At 46.3% G+C, this 16,997-nt stretch overlaps 1 protein-coding gene across 3 annotated transcripts in view; it reads left to right on the plus strand.

The window, feature by feature from the left end:
- Nucleotides 1-16,997, plus strand: part of CAPN9 (calpain 9) — a 51,310-nt gene that overhangs the window by 23,253 nt on the left and 11,060 nt on the right. For 2 of the 3 annotated variants that reach the window (XM_003410893.3, XM_064276634.1), the window contains 10 exons: nt 1,180-1,257; nt 4,892-5,052; nt 6,017-6,174; nt 6,342-6,550; nt 9,109-9,145; nt 10,478-10,558; nt 12,791-12,848; nt 14,276-14,340; nt 15,234-15,302; nt 15,645-15,723. In XM_003410893.3, the coding sequence (XP_003410941.2) occupies nt 1,180-1,257; nt 4,892-5,052; nt 6,017-6,174; nt 6,342-6,550; nt 9,109-9,145; nt 10,478-10,558; nt 12,791-12,848; nt 14,276-14,340; nt 15,234-15,302; nt 15,645-15,723 (995 nt within the window). The remainder of the gene's footprint in view (nt 1-1,179; nt 1,258-4,891; nt 5,053-6,016; nt 6,175-6,341; nt 6,551-9,108; nt 9,146-10,477; nt 10,559-12,790; nt 12,849-14,275; nt 14,341-15,233; nt 15,303-15,644; nt 15,724-16,997) is intronic. The other variant, XM_064276633.1, reaches the window with a different exon arrangement.

The following is a 16,997-nucleotide window of genomic DNA, read 5'->3' on the forward strand; positions in this document are numbered from 1 at the left end:
TGTCGAGTCGTTTCCGACTCATGGTGACCCCATATGTGTCAGAGTAGAAATGTGCTCCGTAGGGTTTTCCAGTGAATGATTTTTCAGAAGTAGGTCACCAGGCCATTCTTCTGAGGCACCTTTGGGAGGATTCAAACCTCCAACCTTTCAGTTAATAGTCGAATGCTTAACCATTTGCACCACCCAGGGACTCTATAACATGAAAGTAGTGATTACTTAATTTGAACTCTGTGGGCATCTGTGGGGTAGTAGAGAACCCAGTGAAGTTGGAGTCCAAACTGCCGAGCTTGAGGGACAACTGATGGCCCCTCACTAGCTTTTCCCTATGAGCATGTTACCTCATTTGCCTGAGTGTCCTCATCTGTAGAGTGGGCGTGTCACCTGGCCTGTTTGGATATCCTTGTCTGTGGAGTAGACATATTGCCTGGCTTGTCTTGAGTGTCCTCATCTGTGGAGTGTGCATGTCACCTGGTTTGTCTGGATGTCCTTGTCTGTGGAGTGGACATGTCACCTAGCCTGTCTGACTGTCTTTGTCTGGGCTGTCTTTGTCTGTCCAGTGGGCATGTCTTCTGGCCTGTCTGAGTGTCCTCATCTGTACAGTGGACATGTCACCTCATCTGTCTGAATGTCCCCAACTGTGGAGTGGGCACATCTGCTTCATAGAACTATGAACTGAGTTCATAATTAAGTCACACACGTAAAGCTACTTTGTACCTAAAATGCAGAGCATGGGCAAATCTAAGGTATTATGACCACTTTTCAAAGTGACAGCTTATAAACTAAGAAGTCGCTTGGTTTGCCCCCAATCAAAGAGCAAGTTGGTAACAAAGAACCAAAGTCAGCCAACTGACGGCTTCCAGTGGTGCTCTTTCTACTACTCTGCTGATGTTCCACACTCGTGGTGACATTGTGTGTGGGAGGTCCAAACAGTTCTCTGAGGTTTTTCCTCAGCACTGAATAGCTGACTCGGAGATGGGCTTTCTGACCAGCCCTTGTACTTGAGTACTAGGGGCCAACTAGTCTGTACATGCCTTGCACATTCCAGAGAATAGTCACTGAGCAGACTGTTTTGTACAGAACAAACACATGCCTTGGACTCCGGGTGAGGGGCTCCACCCAGGGTTGTTTGGGATACTGTTTACGATCCTCTCCCTAAATGCTGACTTTGTTCACTTGCAGTTCTCCTGAGTGGCAATCTGTTGGCCCGGCTGAGCAGAAGCACCTCAGTCACACTGCTCTCGATGATGGAGAATTCTGGTACCGTGCTTGTCTCTCTTTTCAACTTTAATGTGCCCCGCGGCCTTTTTTTTTTTTTTAGATCAAACACATCTGTCTCAAGCCCCTTATATCCTCCCAGGTTGGCAGGAAATTTAACTTCAGTCATGCTTTGAGGGGACTCACCCCGTCTCTGTGTTTGTATGAGTCCCAAGAGAATTAGTGCAAGCCAGAAAAGAGTGGGTGTGGAGAAGAACCTCTGGTCCCAGCACAGCAGCTCACCTCTGAGCTATTCGTCTCCAAGTGACTTTGAGAACACGTAGCTCTGCTGCTCACTGTGTCTACTCCCTCCATGCCCAACTGGATGACAGGGACCTTTGCAGGTGCTACCTTGAGAGCATCTAAATTAATCAGGGCTTCAAACTGGTTTGTTTGTTCCAAACCCTGCTGAAAATTTGCATTTCTAACAAGTTCCCTGCTGAGAATTTGCATTTCCACCCCAGAAATACTGACTCAGAATCTGCATTGTCACAAGATCCCCAAGTGATTCTTACGTATAACTTCCTAGGAACTTGTTAGAAATGCAAATTCTAAGGGAGGGGGTGGTGGTTCTAACCTGAACAAACCGATTCAAAGCCCTGAAAAGAATGGAACTAAATGGGGAAGAAACATTTCTATTCTGGTCTTTCCATGGGGCTGAATCTCTTCGTTTAGCTGAAGATTCTTAGTGGGCCCTTGTCTCCGGAAGCTTTTTTTTCTATCTTATTTCTTACAATTTGGAATCCAGAGGCAGTTGCCTCTTCCAGCTCTGCAAGACCACAAATTTCTGGTTTCTAGTTCAATTTCCTTTCAAGCTCCCAAAGCAGTCAATCCTTGCTTGAGTTCATCTCTTTCTTGTAACACTTTGTTAAAGACAACAAGTAAAAACTAGTACACACTAATATTCTAGGTGTTTTTTACTTTTCCCCTTGAGTACAACCTTAGTAGGCATTTGTTCTATCTTCCAAATTTGTACAGTAAAAATTACCCAATATTTTGTCACTGCATAACATAATGTAGATATCTCTTTTTCAGCTTCACTATTTTTTTTGTGGCTTCTGCTCAACTGCTAAGCTGATTTCACATATTTTAGAAATCTATTATGGAAGCTCTGTACTCTAAGGTACCAATGACTTAGGGTAATGCTAGCTGCTATAAGTAATAGACCCAAAATGTACAAAGGCTCAAACACAATAAAGTTTGTTTCTTACTGGCTGTAAGAGTCCAAGGAAGATGTTCCTATTCTGTGTGGGTCTCTCTGTGCAGCGATTCAGGGGACCCAAGCTCCTTCCACTCTGTGGCTCCATTGTCCCCTAGGGTCACATGGTCATCTGCATATAGCTGGCAGAAGGCAAAAAAAAAAAAAAGGAAAGATTGGAGAAGACACCCTACTTCCTGAAAGACTTGACCCAGAAGTAACACACATCACTGCTTACATCCATGGGGCACAGCTAGTCACGTGGCCACCCTTAGATGAAAACTGGGATGTAATCGCTGGCCCCATTCTAGTGAATGGATCCTAGTGACCCACTAGCCATCTCTGCCTCAGGAACCATGAGGGCCTAAGTCCCAAGACACTTATAGAAACCATGCAGGGTACTTGAGAGATTCACCAACTGTTTAATTGGAAATTAGAGACAAATTTACCTTGAACTTTGAGTACGGTGAGGCTTCAGGTGACATCTAGATTCACACTTACAGGAATTGGAAAGCTGAGCCTCAGGAATTGCTATCATCGTAGGAGTTGTGGAATATGAGCCTGAGGAAGAGCAAAGGATCGAGTGGCCATCTGAGGTCAGGCTAGTGGAAGGTCTGGCAAAGGGAGGAATAGAACAGAGGAAACGAGGAAATCCACAGAGTGGGACACCCAGCCAAGGAGGGGGCCCTTTTGGGTGATTCATAGCCCTGCCCACAGACACTTACCTGCTGCTTTGAAAGGAGCTATACCTCACACCTGGATCTGAGACTGCTCAAGCAAGGCACCATGGGAAGCTCATCAGCACTCTCTGACTCCAGCCTCTCCTTCAAGGATCTGATGGATAAGCCCTTTCCAGTCAGTCTCCTTCCAGTTTCAGCTTCCTGTGATTCAGTTTCCTGGAATTCTCTCTTTCCCTTGATTTATGAAAGTTCCCTTTTCTATTAAATCATTCACATTAACATACAAATGCTATGATTTCTCCCAATCTCAAAGGAAAAATCCTTTCTTGGCCACTTCAGCCACCAATCCATTTCTGTGCTCTCCTCTACAGCAAAACTTGCCAACACCTTTTCTCCTTGCTCTCCTCAACACTGAGGCTTTTCCCCATATTCCACTGAGACTGCTTTTGCTAGTGTCACCCCTGACATTCACTTTGCTAAAGTTTCTCATCTTGGTCTGTCCACAGCATTTGACATGGTTGGCACTGTGTTCCCTGGGCCCTAGGGGATCTTACACTCTCATGGTTCCCATCCTATATGAGGATTCCTTCTTAATGTCTTTTCCTGGGTCTTCCTCATCCCCTTAACTTTTTAACTTTGAAGTTTTGTGGACCTCAGTCCTTGGACCTCCCCTTCTCACCACCTACACTCACTCTTTAGGTAAGCTCATCCAGTCTCGTGGCTTTAAATACTGTTTTTACACAGATAACTTCCAGGTTTATACCTTCAGCTCTTTTCCCCGGAATTCCAAATTCATATATTCTAGTACCTACTCAACATCCCCTCCTGAATATCTAATTGACATCTCAACCTAGCATGCCCAAAACTGAACTCTTGAGCAGCTTTCCCAAACTGCTCCACCCACAGCCTTCCTCATCGCTATCCTTCCGTTTGTTCAAACCAAACATCTTGGAATCATCCTTGATTCCTTCCATTCTTTCCTCCCCCACATCCAATCTGTCATCAAATCCTATGGGATATAACTTCAGAATATGTCTAAAATCTGACCGCTCTCTCCCTCTCCCCTGATAACAGCCTGACGTGAGCCACACTCATCTCTCACCTGAACTACTGCAGGAACTTCAAAGCTGGTCTCTCTGCTTCTACCTTTGCCCCACAAAGTCTATTCTCAACACCGTAGACAGATGGATCATGTTACTTCTCTTTCCCACGTTTTGGTGGCTCTCCATCTTCTCCAAGTCAAAGCCAAAAATCTTGCAGATGACCTCCATGACCCTACGTGACCTGAGCCACCGTTGCCTTTGAATCATATCTTTTACTGATCATATCACTGGCCTGCGTGTGGTTCCTTGAGCACATCACACGCACAGCATATCAGTCTCAAGACCTTACTGCCCACCTGGCTGGAGCCTTCTTCCGCCAGATAGCTGTTTGCCTAGTCCTTTGTGCTTTAGGTCTCCACAAAACTCACCCTATTGGAAAACCTTTCCCTTGCCTCCTATGTAAAATAGCATCCCACCCCTACCTTCCATCTTTTTGTCCTGCTTTATTTTTCTCTGTAGCACTGATCATATACAGTCAACTTCTATTTTTACTTTTGTGTGTGTGTGTGTGTGTATTTTCTGTGTCCCCACACTGGAATGTAAGTTCCATGAGGGCAGGAGCAGACACTCGATAAATATCTGCTGGATGATTAAATGAACAAATCATGTCATCACTGTCACCCTCCCATATGTTGTTCCACTCCGCTTTGTTGCAGGATGGCATTTAAGGATTTCAAGGCCCATTTTGATAAAGTGGAGATTTGCAACCTCACTCCTGATGCCCTAGAGGATGATACAATCCACAAATGGGAAGTGACGATCCATCAAGGAAGCTGGGTTCGGGGTTCCACTGCTGGGGGCTGCCGCAATTTCCTGGGTTGGTATTCTGCTCTCCCTGTCTCTGCCATTCACAACTGTCCAGTCCAACCAGGGACGTCAAAGGGATTGCAACACAGTAGAACCGGGACCAGGACCATAGAGAAAGCCAGAACTATGGAATGAGAGAGTATGATTTTAGGGATGACTGGGAAAAGTGGAGATATGATAGGAAGTCAGATGAGAATTGCTTAGGAAAACTTCCTGTTTTATCACTTGGGTTATTTACCATTATAAGTAGTAGAAACTATAACTCACACCAGTTTATCAATAAAGAGGATTTGTTGGACTACATAATTGAAAAGTTCAGAGGAGAAGTAGGTGGGCTTTACGCACAGTTCTATCAGGTCTCTGGCTCCATTTGTTTGTAATTCTGTGGTCTGCTCTCTTTCCAGTGTTGTTTCCTCAGGGTGGCTTTCTTTATAATCACAGAAGGGCTGCCAGCAGCATGCAGGGCTACCTGATCCCTCATTCTCATGTACAGAGATCATCAAAGTCTTCAACTTCCCTCTAATTAGAAATTTCTTGAAACAATATGGCCCTGGGGAATGATATGGGCTGACTGGCTTTGTTCCAATTCTCTGTGCCAAGGAGGGTTAGCACAGACCAATCAGAGTTCACCCCTGGAGGTGCAAGTGAGGTCAACCCTACTCAGATTGTATAATCATTAAACAGTGGGATGGATTGGATGCTGAGGGGACAAGTACAAGCCCACTACACTCTCATTTGAAATGCCAAGTGGAAGAAACCAGGATGTAGCAAACTTTAGCAGACTAGATCCAAAAGAATGTCTTTTAAAAAGCTGCATAGGAAATGGTCTAAAGAGAAGACAGAGGGAAAGTAAAGGCAAAACAGATTGCATTCTCACAGAAAAAAGAGATTTTCTCAAGTTTGGGAGGAGGTAGTGATTGTATGTGTGTGAGAAAGAGATTGTCCTTCATGAATTCATATCTTTCAAATGGCAGATACCTTCTGGACCAATCCGCAGATAAAGTTGTCTCTGACTGAGAGAGATGAAGGGCAGGAGGAGTGCACTTTCCTTGTAGCCCTGATGCAGAAAGATCGAAGGAAACTCAAGAGATTTGGAGCCAATGTGCTCACCATAGGCTACGCCATTTACCAAGTATGTAGGAGCCAAACCGCTCTTCACAATCCACCATCCAAGTTTAAATTCTCCATTCCTCTTCTGCCACACTCCTGAGTCTCAATGACTAGTCCCCAAACTATGTCCAAAAGCCAAGACCAGTGACCCTTCCTAGGGTGAACCACCCTCTTGCTTTTTTACTGCAGAGTCCTGGCAAAGACGAACATCTGAACAAAGACTTCTTCAAGTACCATGCCTCACAGGCCAGAAGCAAAACATTCATCAACCTGAGAGAAGTCTCTGACAGATTCCAGCTGCCCCCGGGGGAGTACATCCTGATTCCCAGCACTTTTGAACCACACCAGGAAGCTGATTTCTGCCTGAGAATCTTTTCAGAGAAGAAAGCCATGACTCAGTGAGTACTAGGTTTGGGAACCCCTTTTCATGTAGTCGTTCATTCACAGAGAAGCCACCAAGGTGTGGGCACTGTGTCCCTCTTCTTTCCTTGTCCACTGTCTAGCTGCACAGCAAGCCCGGACGGTTTCTTCACCCATTTGCAAAGTGGTATACATTTCCACGTTGGCTCTGCCTCTCCCTCTCCTTCCCTCCCTCCATCCCTCCCAGAATCATGCTTACTGGGTGCTCAGGTGGAGCACTTTGTTTTTCAGGCCCTATTACCATGAAGTTTCCTGGGTGGGAGCCATATTTAGGGTTGTTAGACTTATTTCCGTGCACAGTGAAGGGGGTGGGTATTGCAGGTTTCAAGGGTTGCATGCTCTTTCAGCTCCAGGCTAAACAAATGTGGACAGATCTGCCTGCCATTTTGCCTATACAACTTTCTGCCATCTCTCCGTCACAGTGCCTTTGCAAAATTATTTTGTATCAGTTCCTTCTATGGAAATGATTTCCCATTACTGCCTAGCCACTGTTGGTTGCTCTGTGACAGAGAAAAAAATGGTCAAGATACAGGAGTCCCTTTATGTTTTCAATGGAGACATTCTAGGAATCCCAGAGAATGGCAAAATCTATGCATGCTGCATGTAAGCTAGATACGTCCCCAGTGAAGGACCATTAACAAGAGAGAGACAGTTGCGAATACATTGTCTGCTATAGTTTCTGCCTTTTATTTTGTGGGTAGAATTGGATTGGTGGTGTCCACTGAGAATGCTTCAAATTACAATCTGGTTGGATTTCACAGGATGATCAAAAAGGCATGGTTCTTTCTTTAGTACTAAATCAAAGGAGTAAAGCCTTTAATTTTTTCAAACTCTACTGGAGAATTTTTCCCCAGCCTTCCCACAGATACTAGTACAAGCTGAGGACGAGTTTCTCAGAAAAGCATGAATTGCACACAAAAACACCATACAAGAGCCATGTGGTTTGCCATCTCTTGTGAGTGGCAAGAGCAAAAAGCTGGTCTATACCTATCCTATGCATCATAGTGTCCATCGTCTTAGTGGGATGAGGTCAGAGCCCCTGGCCTGTATAGGTGGCTTGTACATGGCAAAGCTGACTCCATACCCTGACTGAGAGCCTTTAGTCTGCTCAGATATTAAGCATAAGAATCAGCTCTATAACTCAGGAACAGAAGATCCATCCACACCGAGCTGCCTCTATTGGTTTGGTTTTCATGAGAGGGCCCCAAACAAAAGAAAATTCTGAAACAGTTATGCTTTGTGGCTCAGTGGATGAGAAGGAAAAGGCAGACTATCCTGGTTCAGTCTCGTCATTGCTATTACAGTCAAGTCAGCTCTGACGCACGGCCATCCCATGTACAACAGAATGAAATGTTGCCCGGTCCTGCATTATCTTCGTGATCGTTGGTATGCTGGAGTCCATTGTTGCTGCCACTGTGTATTTTGAATGCCTTCCAGCCTAGGGGGCTGGCTCATCTTCCAGCACTGTATCAGACTACGTTCCTTTGTGATCCACAGGGTTTCCGTTGGTTAATTTTCAGAAGTAGATCTCCAGGCCTTTCTTCCTAGTCTGTCTTAGTCTGGAAGCTCTGCTGAAACCTGTCCATCATGGGTGAGCCTGAAATACTGGTAGCATAGCTTCCAGCATTACAGCAACATGCAAGCCACCACAGTATGACAAACTGACAGATGGGTGGCGGGACTCGATCTTAATGCTCATGTATTTATATTCCCTTTGAGTTTTTATTAGTTTTTCTCTGGGAGGGCTTTAGATTTTAATCTATAAGACTGCATTCTTCTGAATGTTTTTTGCTTTGACCAAAGCTGAAGACTGCTCCTCCTGTCATCTTACTGCCACCTCAGTATAAGTTCCCTTACATATGTGGGCAGCAAAATAAACAGTATTTTTCTTCTTTGCCCCAAACCTAAGTGTACAAACACAAATCCCAAGTGGAGTAAGGAATTCACATCTATGGGAAGCCTTGAGGGGGTACACGTTGCAGCTTTCAGGGGTAGTTTTTGGTTTTTTACTTTTATTTATTTAGTTTTTTTTGTTGTTCTGACTCACCTCGCTCTGTAACCTTTTAAAATCCCCCCATGAATGACTAACCCTTAGTAGGCTGAATGGTCTCCAAGTACTGTGTACCTGCTTTAGGGTTGCAGAGCTTATGGGAGTAAGTATGCATGTAATGAAACTGCGCTGCTCATGGGTCCTCGGTGGCTCTGCAATTCCACAAAGCACATCACAAATTCCCCTTGTTAACGTTCATCAGAGACTAGGGCGTGACCGCTGGCTTACCTTCTTTTCTCCTGGAAGTCCAGAATTTGTAAATCCTCCTTGGGTGAAGGCCACACAGGCCACCCTCTTGGTGCCTTCTGTGCGGGATCTGAGCAAGGGTCAATGGTGGGATCTACAGGCCCTTTGAAATGCAGATGTCACTGAAGGAGAAGGCATCAGTGGGGCAGAAACTCCCAGTACACCTAGGCCCTTGGGCTCTGCAGACTCCAGTTAGAAAGTTAGCCCACAATTGAGTCTGTGTGTTTTCTGCCCCCACAGGGATATGGATGAACGCGTAGACATTGAACTTCCTAAGGTGAGTCTCCTGGAGTTGCTTTCAGAGATGGGATTCAGCAGAGAGTCCTGGAAGCCTTCCTTTTAACCAACCAACCAAAACCCAAACCCATTGCTGTTGAGTCGAGTCCGACTTGTAGCCAGTATCATTTGAAACTCTGAAGTTCGGGGAGTGGCTGTTTGCTCTCAGGTAAATCTGTGATTCCAACCTCCTGGAGAACAAGACTTGTGCCCTTAAGCCTCATATCCCGCAGGGCCCAGCATGGGAACGAGGCAGGTGCTTAGTATAAAGCTGTTTGGCGTGATCTTTCTCTGTGCTACCAACTCCTTCCATTTCTGCTGCTTCCAAAGGGAATGAAATATTTACAAAACATATTTAAGAAAAATGATAGATTAAAAAAAAAAAACAGGAGAGGCAGGTAGATTCTTTTCTGTGGATTCAGAGGAAAACATTACTCCTCCTATACTGTGTATGTGTGTGTGTGTGTGAGATTTTATATGGTTAAAAGGGCTGTAAGACTTTCAAGAGCTGCTAGGTGTAGCAGGAAAAGCCTTACTGCTTCAAGATCAGCAGCGATGGAGTTTTAGGAGGGCACTTGTGCCTCCTTGCTGCCCTCTCGGGGTTGCAGTTTATTTATGGGCCAAAAGAAACAAACAAGCATTTCCTGAGCTTTCTCCGCGTACGAAACCCTGGTGGTGTAGAGGTTAAGAGCTACAGCTGCCAACCGAAAGGTCAGCAGTTCAGATCTACCAGGAGCTCCGTAGAAACTCTACAGGGCAGTTCCACTCTGTCCTGTGGGATCAGCATGAGTTGGAATCAACTTGATGGCAATGGGTTTTGTTTTTTTTTTTTTTTTAGGCACAGGCTCTTGCCCTCAGAGATTTTACTATCTATTAGCACAGATAATGAAACAAGTAACTACACCCAAGGATAGTGAGTATCAAGATAGAGAAAGCACAGGGAGCAATGACAACCCCATGGCCAAGACCCTAACTTAGTCTCAGAGTTACTTTCCCTCTTTCTTCTCTTTAGACCATTTCCTATGCAGCTTTTTAAAAGACATTCTTTTGGATCTAGTCTGCTAAAGTTAGCCTCATCTGTAAGGCAAGGGGGGCTCAGTGAGTCAGACAAAGTCCTTCCCGGCTCTCTCATGCTGAAGAGGCCTCCCAAGCAATTGAGACTGTCATTCCTAATGCTACAGGGAGAGACCACTGCATAAAGAGGGTGACATATGGCTTGGGGTGGGGAGGGTCTGGGGGAAGAATTGTGACTTCTCACTTAGGGACAGCACCGTTTCCTGCTATTTCTTAGCAAGTTTCTTTTTGGGGGCATGTTCCTTTGGTTGTGTTTTAGCCTCCGAAGCCAACCTCACCTAGCCAGGAGACAGAGGAGGAGCAACAATTTCGCGCCATGTTTGAGCACATCGCAGGAGAGGTACGGGTACACCCTCCACAGCCCCCTTGCTTGCCCAAATCCTCCCAGCCCACCCGGCTTCATCTCTAATTGGGCCTGAGGGGCCTGCTTCCCCAGTGATGAATGTGTGAATGCTGTCTAACAGCACCACCTTGCCAAAGCACAGTGGGTCTGCTTGCAAAGTAAGAGCGCCCATTGTCATTTGAGAGGCCCAAAAAACAGCCTGTCCGAAAGGTCTCTGACACCAGTCTGCCCCTGTTGATGGGGTGAAAGAAACCAAAGAAGCACAACACATGCCCAGAAACTTTTTGTTGGAGGCTGGAGAAAGCCTTGAGGAGGCTGCCCCTTGGAACTCTGTCCAGAAATCCTACCATCAGGACGCTACCCCTGATCTGTGCGAAGGTGGTATTTTTCAGGGAGGCCACCATTAAATTGCAAGCACTTTACCTGAGAGGGACTCCCCAGGTGCAGTATGTTTTCATCTGTCAGCACCAAAGGAGCATCCCAGGTTTGGCAGCCCCAACTGCAGCACTAACAAAGACAGCCCAGGGCCAGCCACTGGCAATAGAGAAGGAGGGCAAGCCTGTCCTCTGCCTCCTGCCCTTTGCCACTGACCAGAACTTGCCACCCTCCCTGTGGCTCAGCTCCCTGCGAGATCTGTGGTGGAAGCTTCCCTCCCAGACACTGCCCATCTGTGCTCCCTGGGAGTCTAGCCGTTGGCTGCCGCATATAAAATTAGCCTGATAACTAACTCATCTCAGGGGCTGATGACTCCATTAGCTTCCTGTGTCTCCCCTGGATGGAGCTCTGAGTTATAGAAGAAGCTATCTGAAGGGGGCGATACCTAAACCTGGGGGATGAGTCTCAACAGTTTGGGGTAGAGGAGTGGGGACCAGGAAACATAGCCCGCTCTTCCTGCAGCTCTGGGCAGGGCAGAAACGCAGTGATAGGAGAGGACCGAGTCAGACCCAGCAGGGAAGGGCTCTGATGAGCTGGGGAGGCCCACTGGGGGAGGGTCAGAGGTTGTAGGAAATGGAGATCCAGAGTTTGGAAAGGGAAAGGGGAATGTTGCAGGAGATTCACTTAACCTTTATTTAAGGGGGAAAGTGTCCCTCTAGAGTGGAGTTCAGTTAAAGTGCTGGGCTGCTAACGAAAATAAGGTTGGCGGTTCGAACTCACCAGCAGCTCCACGGCAGAAAGATGTGGAATTGTGCTTCTCTAAAAATTTACAGCCTTGGAAACCCCATGGGGCAGTTCTACCCTGTCCTATAGGGTCGTTATGAGTCAGAATCGACTTGACAGCAGTGGGTGAGTGGAGAACTGGTTCTAGATGACTTTCAACTTGGAACTCCATCTCTCTTCCCTCCTGTGAAATAGGGGTTGGGGTGGCTTCAGCACTTCTCAGGGCTGACTGTTCAAAATGCCCATTCCCTAGGCCACAGGATCTTTAGGGGCAGGACCTGGGCAGGCGAGCTTTAACATGACTCCCCAGGTGATTCTGTTTCACACAGCTAGTTTAAAACCTTGGACACAATGATCTCTAAGTCAGTGCTACCCTTTACCCTCTGCTGTTGGGTAAATTCTGACTCATAAAGACCCCAGAGGATAGAGTAGAACTGCCCCATAGGGTTTTCAAGGCTGTAAATCTTTATGGAAACAGACCGCTACATCTTTCTCCTGTGGAGTGGCTGATGGGACTGCCAATCCTCCAGTTAGCAGCCGAGCACTTAACCACTGCACCACCAGTGCTAAGTTAGTATTACTCAAACTGTCATACTAAGTACCTGGAAGTATCTGGAGTCCTGTTAAAATGCAGATTCAGCTTTGGAAGGTCTGGGGTGGGCCTGAGAGTCTGACAAGGGTGAGCAAATGTTTTGAAATTCACCCCTCGATGCTTTAAAAATAATCAAGGAGCAACGCTCCTGGTATTCCAGAGGAAATGGTCTGTGGAGTGGGCCCCAGGCACAAGAGTGTTCAAAGCTGTCTGGATGATTGTACTGGGCAGAAACTTGGAGACTTAAACCAGTTTGCCCAAACTTCCTCTCCTGTAAGACGCATCCAACAAGCGACCCTTCCCTGGGGAGGTTAGGGGAGCATTGCCTTGTGCCCTTGGCTACGCAAAGGTGGGTACATCTGCCTCAGCAGCCCTGAGGGCCCGCCTGTCCCCCAAGCTCAGTGAAGTTCAGACCTGGCAGAAACTCTAACAGCTACAGTGCTGAGGGCCACAGAAAGCCATTGTCTCCACTTCCACAGGACATGGAGGTGACAGCAGAGGAGCTTGAATACGTGTTAAATGCTGTACTGCAAAAGAGTAAGTACCTGCCCGTCTGGTACCTGTGTGACAGGTCTGCTGCCTGTGTCCCCCTCAGCTCCACCAGGTCTCCTGGCCCTCAGAGCTCAGATCTGCTTTCCAGGGCTGACTTTTAGGTAGACTTTAGGCATTCATTGTTTATTTCCTGGTTACAAAAATCATACAGCTTCATTGTAGGAAATTTGTGAGAAATGCAGAAAAGCCTAAGGACAAATATAAAAACCACCAATAACCTCACCACTCATAGGTAAACCACCATTAACATGTACATGTGTGACTGTGTGCTTCCACACACACACACATGCACGCACACACGGTATTAAAGTATAGACACAATTTTCTTTCTTAGATAATAGCTTTGAGATATAAATCATTTACCATAAAATTCACCAATTTAAAATGTACAATTCAGTGGCTTTTAGTATGTTTGCAGAGTTGTGCTACTATCACCACAATCAATTTTAGAACATTTTATCACCCTTCCAAAAAACCCAACTGTGGGGGGCAGTCACCCCCACCCCAGCACTAGGCAACCACTAATCTACTTTCTGTCTCTTTAGAGTTGTTTAATTTGTCTATTTCATAAAAAATGGAATCATACAATATGTGGTCCTTCGTGACTGGCTTCTTCCACTCAACATAATGTTTTCAAGGTTCATCCATGTCGTAGCATGTATCAGAGCTTTATTTCTCTTTATTGCTGAGTAGTACGCCATTGTATGGATATATTACATTTTACTGATTGATGGATGGACACTTGGGTTGTTTCCATTTTGCACTATTATGAATAATCCTGCTGTGAACAATTATGTTCAAGTATTTGTGTGGACTTGTATTTTTGTTTCTCTTGGGTATATACCTACGAGGAGAATCGCTGGGTCGTATGGTATTTCCATGGTTAGCCTTTTGAGGAACCACCGGACTGTTTTCCAAAGCACATGCACCATCTTACTTTGCCACGGACAGTGTATGACAGTTTCCATTTCTCCAGCAATTTTAAACCCTGCCTTTTAAGCTTAACTTTTGTGAGCATTTCCCTGGGTTACTAAATATGCTTTAAAAATATGATTCCCCAGGAATTCCATGATACGGCATTATGTGGACATAAGAATTTCCTGGCCATGCCATCCCACTGGTCACTGATATCATTTCTAATTTTTACCATTATAAGTTATCTAATGATAAAAATCCTCATTTTAGATTCTTCGTGTGCCTGATTGCTTGGGATTCTTAAAACTAGAATAGGTGGATGAAAGAATAGTCACATTTTTAAGGCTTTTCCCACATTTTGTGATTTTTTCCCTCCCAGAAGGCCATGTCAGCGCCCCACCAGCAGTACAGGGTGGGGTCTGACCCTCAGAACAGTAGACTGGGACGTGGGGGTCACCTTAGAGGCCAACTGTTTCTGCTTTCATGTGTGATTTCAGAAAAGGACATCAAGTTCAAGAAGCTGAGCCTGATTTCCTGTAAAAACATCATTTCTCTGATGGACGTATCCTTCCAAATACTTGGGCAGAAGTGCACGTTAATGCTGGGCTCTGTGGACAGGAGAGTATTTTCCTATGGCGCAGACTTTCCTAAAATGCCACATCCTTAACCAGTAAAGTAGTCTTCTCCGTGAAGAACCAAAGACAGAGAGCTCTGGTGCTAGAATTGGGGCAGAATCAAGACACAGGACCATTCAGTGGGGAAGTGTTTTTAAGGGACTTGGGATCTTCTTGCCACTTTGGGGCCCCATCCAAGGCAATGAAGAGTTCTGAGTTTTTGAGACCCTTCCAACCTCACCTCCGTTCCACTCCTGCCATTTCCCTTCTTCAAATATTCATGGTTAAGAATTAAAACCACCACTACCCCTATCAGGGACCTGATTTTGAGTCACCTGTGCCAGTGGTGGAGCCCTGGTCGCTATGGGTCAGAATTGACTTGATAGCAACAGGTTTGGTTTTGTTTTGTAATGCCAGAGGTGGCTCAGTGGTAGAATTCTTCCCTTTTATGCTAGAGACTTAGGTTTGATTCCCCGTCAATGTACCCCACATGCAGCCACCACCCATCTGTCAGTGGAGGCTTGCGCATTGCTATGATGCTGAACAGGCTTCAGCAGAGCTTCCAGGCTGTGGTGGACCAGGAAGAAAGGTTTGGCAATCTGCTTCGGAAAATCGGCCAGTGAAAAACCTATGGATCACAATGGTCCAATCCTGTTGTGCATAGGGCCACCAGGAGTCAGGGTTAACTCCAAGACAGCTAGCAACAACAACAACAACGATATGCTGGCCCAAAGAGTTCTCAGTTCATTGTACCGCTCCCCCTAAAGTCCCCAGATCTGAGGTCCCATGAGGATCCTTTATTGAAATGCTGCTCATGTCTTCCTTAACCATGTGGACACAGACCAATGGCAACGGAAAACTAGAATTTGATGAATTCAAAGTGTTCTGGGACAGACTGAAGAAGTGGACTGTAAGTAACCATGTTCAGTGCTGGACCACAGGGAGGCAGCCACAGCCTAGAACAGTAGCAGATTTTAAAAGGCCACGGTGCTGCGGGCAAGAGGATTTGTATTCAGAAAGGGGAGAGGGAAGACATTATGATAAAATTCTGATACTTAAGGGAGTACCACAGACCTTCCCACCAATGAAAAAACAAAAAACAAAAAAGACCGACATCTTTTGGGCACCTCACCAACTCCTCCCCTCTGGCCCCTATGGGCAATACCCCGTTAGTGATAGGAAAGCCGAACCCTTCCAGGCACCCTGCCTGCCACTGAAGGCGGTCTCAGTGCCTCTGCTCTCCTTCCTGCAGAGCCTGTTCCTTCAGTTCGATGCAGACAAGTCTGGCACCATGTCCTCCTACGAGCTGCGGGTTGCACTGAAAGCAGCAGGTAAGGAGACACCTGGGAAGGTCGCTGGGGTGGCCAATGTCTAGGCCCTGCACCAGGTGCTTTCTGTTCAATGTCTCCTACTTCTCACAGCCTACGAAGTGGGCTCGAGGTAGGGGGTCTTCCCAGCACCACCCCACGAACTGGATCTGAATGAGTTTATGTTTCCTTCAGTCGTTTGCTGGCAGTGGCAGAGCAGATTTCATACCCAGGACGTGCTCCCTGCAGGGCTGGGAGTTTCAACTACTGTGCAACATTGGTAGGAATTCTAAAAGTGTATCCAAGAGAATGAACTTAGCCTAGTCCCTGAGGCCTCTCACCAGGGACATTTTGGCCGAGCAGACTTACGTGTGACTCTGTGGTGACACTCTGTGGTTGTCCCTCTGATCTCTGCTTTCTGACAGTGATTATCACAGAGTACAGGGCATACAGCCGTCCTGTGGCTCTCTGGGTTAACGATGCACACTTCTGGGCTCCAGCTCACGTGACTCCCATCCCCTCTTGCTGTACTGTGGCTGTCCTTAGCCTTTGTCAGCAGTAGGCCCTGCCTCCAAACCAGATTATTTAGTCATGATTTATACCCTGTCCCTTTTGCTAAGGATTGACTTCAGGTGGCTTTCTAACCCACTGTCAGCCACTGTATGTCAGCTTGGGTCTACGTTTCAGCTTTCCATGGCATTAGTTATAGTTTTGGTGGCCACTCTGCATCCTACAGCCCTGCAACTCTGCACTCAGCTTCTACAGAGCCTGCTTCACAGACAGGCCCCTGGGCCCTGCTGGGGCTGGTCTCAAATGCCCTCCCAGGAAAACCAGACATCTGGAAACACTTTCCATTTCGTAGTCTTACGAAGGGCCAGAATGTACAAAATCAAGACCATCTTGGAAAAATCTGGGCTCTGTGTGTGTCTTAGTCTGGGATCTTCAGAAGAGCAAAACCAATGAAGTATATATAAATGTAGAGAGAGAGAGAAGTTTACTTCAAGGAAATGGTTCATGCAATTGTGGGAGCTGGCAAGTCCCAAATCCATGTGTCAGGCAACAGGCTGATGACCTCTACTGGCTCACGTAGTTACAAGGGCCGATGAACCCCAAATCTTCAGGTCAGGCATCAGGCTGAAGGCCTCTGCTGGCTCATGGGGTTTCAGGGGTTGGCAAATTCAAAATCTGAAAGTGAAGTAGCAGGCTGAATCTGCAGGTAAGACTTCTGCAGGCTTACATCCCAACAATCAGAGGTCGCTTGATGAGAAGAGGGCAGGATGGAGAGAGAGAGGGAGCTT

This window comes from Loxodonta africana, chromosome 25, assembly GCF_030014295.1.
Source record: "Loxodonta africana isolate mLoxAfr1 chromosome 25, mLoxAfr1.hap2, whole genome shotgun sequence".
Classification (NCBI taxonomy): domain Eukaryota; kingdom Metazoa; phylum Chordata; class Mammalia; order Proboscidea; family Elephantidae; genus Loxodonta; species Loxodonta africana.